This window comes from Mixophyes fleayi, chromosome 8, assembly GCF_038048845.1.
Source record: "Mixophyes fleayi isolate aMixFle1 chromosome 8, aMixFle1.hap1, whole genome shotgun sequence".
Classification (NCBI taxonomy): domain Eukaryota; kingdom Metazoa; phylum Chordata; class Amphibia; order Anura; family Limnodynastidae; genus Mixophyes; species Mixophyes fleayi.
Genome location: NC_134409.1, coordinates 32,299 through 41,381, shown reverse-complemented (window position 1 = coordinate 41,381; position 9,083 = coordinate 32,299). Strand labels below are relative to the sequence as shown.

Genomic DNA, 9,083 nt, shown 5'->3' with positions numbered 1-9,083 from the left:
TGTCACTGCCGAACGGACCTGCACATAGTGTGCAGCCGCCGGCAGCAAGCCCACGCTAGGGGATCGCCCGTCCCCTCCCCTGGATCCGCCACTGCTGTACAGAGAACTCACTCACATCAGTCCCTGCCCCATTGGAGCTTACAGTCTAAATTCCCCAACACACACACACACATACATACATACACACATACAGACACACATACATACACACAGACACACATATATATATATATGTTCCATGCTGCTATACAATGTCAGTGTAATAATATTGGGGACACATTGTATCAGGGTCACGTGACTGGCTCGCTCCGGCTGCAGAGGACGCTGCGCGGTGTTGTCATGACGCAAATCCCCCACTTCCCTTGTTTCCATAGTAACGCATTCCAAATTAAAGGACCTCAGCCAATGAGGAGTCAGAGAATGTTCCGAACCGACCAATAGAAGGCGGCGTGCGGGAGATTTAAACAGGTTGTACGGAAACAGCGAGTCAGAAGCGTCCGCTGATCTGAGGAGGAAACATCGTTACAGCCATGTCCCTGCGTGTCACCCGGGTGAGGATCTGTGTGTCTGTACTGTGACCCCCAAACACCCCCCTTCCCCTGTGTCACCCGGGTGAGGCTCTGTGTGTCTGTACTGTGACCCCAAACACCCCCCTTCCCCTGTGTCACCCGGGTGAGGCTCTGTGTGTCTGTACTGTGACCCCAAACACCCCCCTTCCCCTGTGTCACCCGGGTGAGGCTCTGTGTGTCCCCCTCCTCCTATACTGTAACCCCCTTATACTGTGTCACCCGGATGAGGCTCTGTGTGTCTGTACTGTGACCCCAAACACCCCCCTTCCCCTGTGTCACCCGGGTGAGGCTCTGTGTGTCTGTACTGTGACCCCAAACACCCCCCTTCCCCTGTGTCACCCGGGTGAGGCTCTGTGTGTCTGTACTGTGACCCCCAAACACCCCCCTTCCCCTGTGTCACCCGGGTGAGGCTCTGTGTGTCTGTACTGTGACCCCAAACACCCCCCTTCCCCTGTGTCACCCGGGTGAGGCTCTGTGTGTCTGTACTGTGACCCCAATCACCCCCCTTCCCCTGTGTCACCCGGGTGAGGCTCTGTGTGTCTGTACTGTGACCCCCAAACACCCCCCTTCCCCTGTGTCACCCGGGTGAGGCTCTGTGTGTCCCCCTCCTCCTATACTGTAACCCCCTTATACTGTGTCACCCGGGTGAGGCTCTGTGTGTCTGTACTGTGACCCCAAACACCCCCCTTCCCCTGTGTCACCCGGGTGAGGCTCTGTGTGTCCCCCTCCTCCTATACTGTAACCCCCTTATATTGTGTCACCTGGGTGAGGCTCTGTGTGTATGTACTGTGACCCCCAAACACCCCCCTTCCCCTGTGTCACCCGGGTGAGGCTCTGTGTGTCTGTACTGTGACCCCCAAACACCCCCCTTCCCCTGTGTCACCCGGGTGAGGCTCTGTGTGTCTGTACTGTGACCCCAAACACCCCCCTTCCCCTGTGTCACCTGGGTGAGGCTCTGTGTGTCCCCCTCCTCCTATACTGTAACCCCCTTATACTGTGTCACCCGGGTGAGGCTCTGTGTGTCTGTACTGTGACCCCAAACACCCCCCTTCCCCTGTGTCACCCGGGTGAGGCTGTGTGTCCCCCTTCTCCTATACTGTAACCCCCTTCCCTTGTGTCACCCGGGTCAGGCTGTGTCCGTAGTGTGACCCAGAACACCCCCCCCCCCTTCCCCTGTGTCACCTGGGTGAGGCTCTGTGTCCCCCTTTTTTCTATACTGTGACCCCCTTATACTGTGTCACCCGGGTGAGGCTCTGTGTGTCCCCCTTCTCCTATACTGTAACCCCCTTCCCCTGTGTCACCCGGGTGAGGCTCTGTGTGTCTGTACTGTGACCCCAAACACCCCCCTTTTCCCTTGTGTCACCCGGGTCAGGCTGTGTCCGTAGTGTGACCCCGAACACCCCCCCCCTTCCCCTGTGTCACCTGGGTGAGGCTTTGTGTGTCCCCCTCCTCCTATACTGTGACCCCCTTATACTGTCACCTGGGTGAGGCTCTGTGACCCCCACATCCCCCTTTCCCCTGTGTTACCTGGGTGAGGCTCTGTCTGTACTGTGACCCCCCTCTGTCACCCGGGTGATCTGTGTTCGTGCTGTGGCCCCCTCTATAGTCTGCGGCCCCCATGTGTGTCCGTGCTGCCCCCTCTGTATTCTCTCCTCTGTGCCCCTTATCTCTGCTGTCCTATCCTCCTCCCCACAGTACAGGGCTATTCAAGAAGAATGAACCGATTTCATTATACAATATTTTATTAAGGAAAAGTAAAACAGAACTCCATCCAAGTCAAATACTCTACTGATCAAGTTTTATTTCCTGTATTAAAAGTGTTCAATGTGATTTCAGTTTTCAATGATCGTCATGGCTGTCCTAAAAAAACTTAGACATTTTTTTTCTAAGTGACTTATTTCATGACAATGATTGAGAACTGAAATCACATTGAACACTTTTAATACAGGAAATAAAACTTGATCAGTAGAGTATTTGACTTGGATGGAGTTCTGTTTTACTTTTCCTTTATAAAATATTGCATGATTAAAACTGCTCGTTCTTCTGGGATAGCCCTGTAATCTTCGTGAGGGATCTGTTACCCTCCCCCTTGTATCTGATCTGGGTGAGGCCCTGTGGTTCTGTTCCCTCTTTGTATAGCTGTACTTTGTGTGTACTGGGTGATATCTGTACTTCCCTGTATGTACGTAGCCCCCATTTATACTAGATGGTCTGTGTATTATGCCCCCCACCCTTTGAACTTGTAGCCCTCAACTTTGTCAGATTTGTTAAAACTTGTAATGCTCATTTAAAATACCTGCTGTTACAAATGGGTTTTTCTATGATTTAACAAATCTAAATGTATTACTGAAATGAAGGGTAATGTGAGGCTCTTCTGAAAGTTACAGGGCCACACTATGCAGGACCTGTAGGGTATCGTGATGCTCCCTGTCTATTTTATGAAGCCCTAGTCCCTCTCTATTACAGTATTAAAATGTTAGCTCTGTATATTATCACCCTCTATGTTCTGTATGCTCAATGTGTATATATACTGTATGACCTGGGTGGGGCCCCTGAATGTTCCTTGTCCCTCTGATCTGGGTGACTCCCATCTGTTCCTGGTCTCTATATCTAGACTCTGTCCTGTATTGTGTGACCTGCACCTATACTGCATGGGTGAGGACTGTGTTCCTCTGTATTGCATTATCCAGTTGTCTCCTGGTATATGGATGTTAATTTACCTGATTAAACTTTCCTCCCTATCCCATTCTCCTTCTGTATCCCTGGGGACTTCTGCAGTATAACTGTCGCGTAGGCTCTGCATGCAGCAGACCAGGGCTCTGCTCCTCAGTGCTGATGGTGATTCTGTTAATCTTGTTACAGAACATGTTGTCGAATGCAGAGAACAATGTGAAAACAGAAGCGTTTGGCAAGAGAGCAGCTGTGACCAAGCCAGGACTGCGACCCCGCACTGCCCTCGGTGATATCGGAAACAAGGCTGACACAAAGGTGCCCTTGAAAAAGGTATTTCTGCCCATGTAAACGGATGTCTGAGATGTGCTGCTGTAGCCTGGCTGTATCTGATCAGTTCTGTTCATAGGAGATAAAACCTGCGCTGAAGGTGGTCAAGAAGACAAAAACAGAGCGAGTTCTAGAACCGAAGAAGGTGAAGGAGGATAATGTCTCTGCTAAGCCTATTGAGGTAACGTGTTCTGGGATAGACCTGGGTCTAGTGCAAGCTATGATATAATCTATTGTCTACTACCTGCTGCCACATCCAAGTTATGTTACTTCCTCACCACCTGGTGCAGCCCCCAAATGGTGTCCAGAAGGGACAGATTGTCAGAGGGGTTAGGCAATGGAACTGTACTGAATAGTGTGCTTTGCACACATGCTTCCATAACATAAACTAGGTGAAGTCTCAAATGATCTATATTAAGGGAAATAAAATGGGGATGATGTTTATTGTAGAATATTGATGGCATTAACTTGCCTTAAATAGTTAATGGTTATGCTCCCTCAGCAGGCATCCTCTGTGGGCTCAGTATAATGCTCTTAGGTTTCCTGGGACTAGTGAGGTCCCTATCTGTATTTGAGGTGCTGGTTTCTAGTGACATGACAGACCCATGAATATTATCGTGTCCCACTGTCTACATCCACTGCTGGTAGGGCAGGATCCCCAGTGTAACTGCAGCAACATGTTCTGGTTAGTTGGACGCCTCCTATGTGGGAGGGATTTCATGTGTAGCCATAATAATTACTAGGGCAGTAAAATAAGGTTTTAGTCCTCTGGTCACTTTTCTGTTAGTCTCTGGACAGGATTTTAAATCTTTTCTAAAGATGTCTGTACACAGTCAACCACCGCAGCTGCTGGCCACATCTATATCTACTACACCTATAGCAGAATATTTCCTGGAAGTATCTGTTCCCTTGGTCTGATCACTTGTGGAGCAGCATAATGCTCTTGTATCTCTTGGCATCTGTGTGCAGGCTCTCTGTACATTATGCAGTGTCTCAACTGTAAAATGTAGACCTGCTATAGACTGTCAACTGGATTAATTCCCTTTGGCACCATCAGATTACCACCGTAGGTACAGGAAGTATTTGGGGAAAGATTTAGCTAGCTATATTGTGACTCGGGAGTATTTGCTGACAGAAGGGTGTCCCAAGATGTGATTAGTTTATGGGCTAACCTGTGATGGTTGTCTGGAGAAGATATAAAGTGGGAGGAGAGCTCTTGCATATAGACTACACTGCTGCTTCTGTGGTGGATCCGAGGAAAGACTGATAAAGGAGTGCAAACTGCAGGTATTAGTAACAATATGTAGGTTGTCTGGAGAACACCGCACAAGGCATCATGTGGTCAGTTTCCATCTACTCTTAGTGTCAGTAAGGCAATTTACCAGCTTTTGATTACCTTTGTTTGTTTAAATAGGTAGAACCCAGCTCCCCTGCACCAATGGAGACATCGGGTTGTATCCCAGATGAGCTGTGCCAGGCGTTCTCTGATGTTCTCATTCAAGTGAAGGATGTGGATGCAGATGACGAGGGGAACCCCATGTTGTGCAGTGAATATGTGAAGGACATCTACTGTTACTTGAGGAGCCTAGAGGTGAGGCTATGGGCTACATCTTGTTGTTCCTGACCATTGTCCTATGCTGGGAAGATGGAACTACACCAGTTGTAGCATTAAATCCTTAAGATAATTAGGTGATCTATTGACCAATGTTCTGTCCTTTAGGATGTCCAGCCAGTAAGGCCAAATTATCTCCAAGGCCAAGAGGTTACGGGTAACATGAGAGCAATCCTAGTAGACTGGCTGGTCCAGGTGCAAATGAAATTCCGACTGCTGCAAGAGACCATGTTTATGACTGTTGGGATAATCGATCGATTTTTGCAGGTAACGTCTCCTCTCTGGGTGAAAAAATAACGAGCCTTCAGAAAGCTCTAAGTTTCGTACAGATTGAATTTGTTACGTTCCATGTGACCTTAACACAAACACTTGTGGATTTGTTTACTTGCTCATCTTGGGACTAAACTCCTAATCGTACAGAGACCCGAGTGCATTAAAGAGCTTGTAACAAAAATGTTATGTATCTCTACAGGAGCATCCAGTTCCCAAAAACCAACTACAGCTTGTGGGGGTGACTGCCATGTTCCTTGCTGCTAAGTATGAAGAGATGTACCCTCCAGAGATCGGAGACTTCACATTTGTGACAGACCACACTTACACAAAGGTCCAGATCCGGGAGATGGAAATGAAGATTCTCCGTGTTCTGAATTTCACAGTTGGCAGACCTCTCCCCCTGCACTTCCTCAGGAGAGCCTCCAAAATTGGGGAGGTAACTGCTTCCAGTGACTATGAGAAGCTTCTACTGTACCACTAGAGCAGTTAGTAGCTACTAATACTGACTAGACCTGAGAGCATTACTCCAGATTTCACATGATCTGGATTTAGTAGACCAATGATGACTGCTTCTTGGTAACTAATTGATGGAGACCAGCTCTGCTTTCAATTTTGCCTATTATAAGAAAGAGGTAGCCATGGAAACATACTAAAGCTTTGTACCTAATTAGTACGACAGTACCAGATCAGCTTAGAGACTTGGAATAATATATAATCACATGGGTGTCTGACTCCCTGCATCTTCTGTTATTTATTGCAATAATTAACTTGTTTATCTATTAAAATTGACTACCCGAGACGGCAGCTCCAATAGGTCCTGGCAGATCTATAGTACAGGTTCTTATGGCCATGCACAACTTCCAGGATTCCTCTTCAGCAGGCTTTGTGCTCTTCACAGCGATGTCCCTCACCATAGGTTAGAATGGTTAATGTCATTAGCTGTCAGTCAAACTGCAAATTTCTGGGCTTCAGAAATGGTGCGTAATTGCAGTCCCCATAGAGTCCTATCAGAGGATGGTACCCTCTAATAGCCTTGTGCCTTTAAAATGCAGTTTTGGGGGGGGATTTAACATGACTACCTCTTTAGAGATTAATAAACGGCCTCTTAATTTCTACATTTGACAAACACAATGAAGGTGAACATTGTTTAGAAGTGCTGCTGATTAACTTGTGTCTGCATCAGGTGGTGGGTGTTAAAAGGACAGAACTGATTCCTACAGAGACCACTCTATAGTTGTGCATGGTAAGACTGCCACAGACTGTTAATCATTCACATCCCAGTAAAGTTCAAGCCGATTGACCCACCATACACAACAGTAAACTTCACCAGGAGTCAATTGAATTAAGAGTTTTGTTTGTTTTTTTTTTTTTAACTTTGAGGAAGCTGCTGTGAACCCCAGTGCCATGTAAAGCCTTTTGTGCGCTAATTCAATGCAATACCTATATAATGTCAAAATTGGACAACTTTATAGAGTATAAATTAAGGTAGGGAACATATTTGCTCACAATGGGCTCTACTTGGCATGACTACTCATACTGTGTGCAGTAGTGTACAAGCATCAAGGCAAAACTACTAAAATGAGTGATGTGTTTGCATACTTTAATGCAGGCCTGGCCAACCTGTGGCTGTCAAAGTGTGGTGAACTAAATGTCCCAGCATGCCCAGTCAGCAAACCACTGGCAAGCTTACTGGGCCTTATTCCACACCTGGAGAGCCACAGGTTTTACTGGCTTAGTGTAAACATGATGACATCTTGTGATCATTATATGCTTTCACCTCAGGTGACCGCGGAGCAGCACAGTTTGGCAAAGTATCTGATGGAGCTGATCATGGTTGACTATGAGATGGTGCATTTCCCTCCTTCCCAGATTGCAACTGCAGCTTCCTGCTTGTCACTCAAAGTATTCAACGCTGGTGACTGGGTGAGTTTTTCACACTGTGCTTATGTAATCGCTGTGTCTGTAACCTGCATCTAAGCATGAAATTCTTGTGTCTTCAGACGCCAACACTTCAGCATTACACATCTTATTCCGAAGACTCGCTGTTCCCGGTCATGCAGCATATGGCCAAGAATGTTGTGAAAGTGAACAAGGGGCTTTCCAAACACATGGTAATATGTCTTGCTGGTCAATGTACTTACTGTGTCTAGTTCCACCTATCTGCAGTTGGGAGACTCATCCTAGTTGTGGCATAACACAAAAATGGCAACTTTATTTCTGCCAGATGAGTATTTAGAAGCTTATGTCCTGAGTAACATTTCCCTGTTGAGGCGTCATACTTCAGCTATAACGGACCACACACTTGGTTTAAACCAATAAAGATGGGAGCAGGAAATGCCTATTGGCTGCAATCATTGCCCCATGCTGCTGTTCTACTAAATTCCAATTCTTCAGGTTGCTTCTTATCAACTGAATGAGATGTCTCTGAAACAAATCGCCTAGTTGACGGTCACTGTCAGTAGCACTAAGTAATAGCTGTAGTTGGGTGTCTGTAGATTAGTGGATGGTATTTATCTAGATGTTTTCTTTCTCTAGACTGTAAAGAATAAGTATGCAAGCAGCAAACAGATGAAGATCAGCACTATCCCCCAGCTGAGGTCTGGCATCATCGTTGAGATGGCTCGTGCGGTCGTATCATAAGATCCAGTATCCTGTACAGACAACATTGGGTTTTATCCTGTTTCCACTGTGTATTTGTAAATAGTTTGTTTTTAATAAAGTTTTGGTTTTTTTTTTAGCTGTAGCTTGAGTCTGTCTGTCCCATTATTGTAAACTGTTCCCTTGGCTGCATTTGTCTTTTTAATATTAACATGCAACTCTATGTAACAAAGCGGATGGTGCTGGAGGGCTGCCTGACCCTAAAGCTCTGTTCCAGAATTACTGTGTGCTTGTATGTTATGCAGTACGTCCTGGAGTCACATCAGAGCTCTCTTACATAAATGTCATTGGTTTTAGTGGTCTATCAAATCTATTCAAGCTTTAGACTAAAATTCAAGTAAGATGAACATGTTTGGTCTTCACCAACTACATTGTGTAACTTTCCATCTATAGGTAAACTATACATGAATGTTTTAATTAAAATCTAATGTAGCCATTGACACATGCTGAGTGTTAAGCTTCAAGATCTAACTGACCCAATCTGCAAACTGCTTATTGTGATAGGATGGACCGCCTATGCCACCCTGTCTGTTGCTGGGTTTACTCTGCCTCCGTTCCCTTTCTTTATCCCAGATGTGCCCTAACCGCAGTAGGAGGGACTTACAAATGCTGCCACCACTGGACTCCTTACTGGCATCCAGAAATGGGTCCCTTTTGGGTAACTTGCTGCTGGAGTACCTGGGCTTGATACACCGGCTCTCTTCCTATAGATCAGGGTTGTTGTGGATGGATCCCCACTGGCCTATCACACTGACCAGAGCTGTGTAGTGGGCAGAGTGGTGGTACCGGACGCTGGGTCCAAACCTCAGAACAGCTGGGAATGGACTAGAGTTGGGTCTAATCTGTAAGTCAGGGATTTCAGCATGGAAAGGTTGTCAAGAAGATCTCTGAAACAAGTGATTATTTGCTCAAGTAGTCCGAAGGACAGTTCACACGCCAGTCTTTGGTACTAGAGATCATTCCAGAAGTAT

The 9,083-nt window shown here is 46.6% G+C and overlaps 1 protein-coding gene across 1 annotated transcript; it reads left to right on the top strand.

Moving 5' to 3' along the window:
* Positions 1–444: 444 nt before the first annotated feature.
* LOC142098772 (G2/mitotic-specific cyclin-B1) lies at positions 445–8,197 on the top strand. The gene is made up of 9 exons (XM_075181540.1): positions 445–551; positions 3,432–3,572; positions 3,649–3,750; positions 4,984–5,160; positions 5,290–5,448; positions 5,654–5,890; positions 7,237–7,377; positions 7,455–7,565; positions 7,990–8,197. The coding sequence occupies exons 1-9, from the start codon at positions 531–533 to the stop codon at positions 8,092–8,094; spliced, it is 1,194 nt and encodes a 397-aa protein (XP_075037641.1). The 5' UTR covers positions 445–530; the 3' UTR covers positions 8,095–8,197.
* Positions 8,198–9,083: the final 886 nt, after the last annotated feature.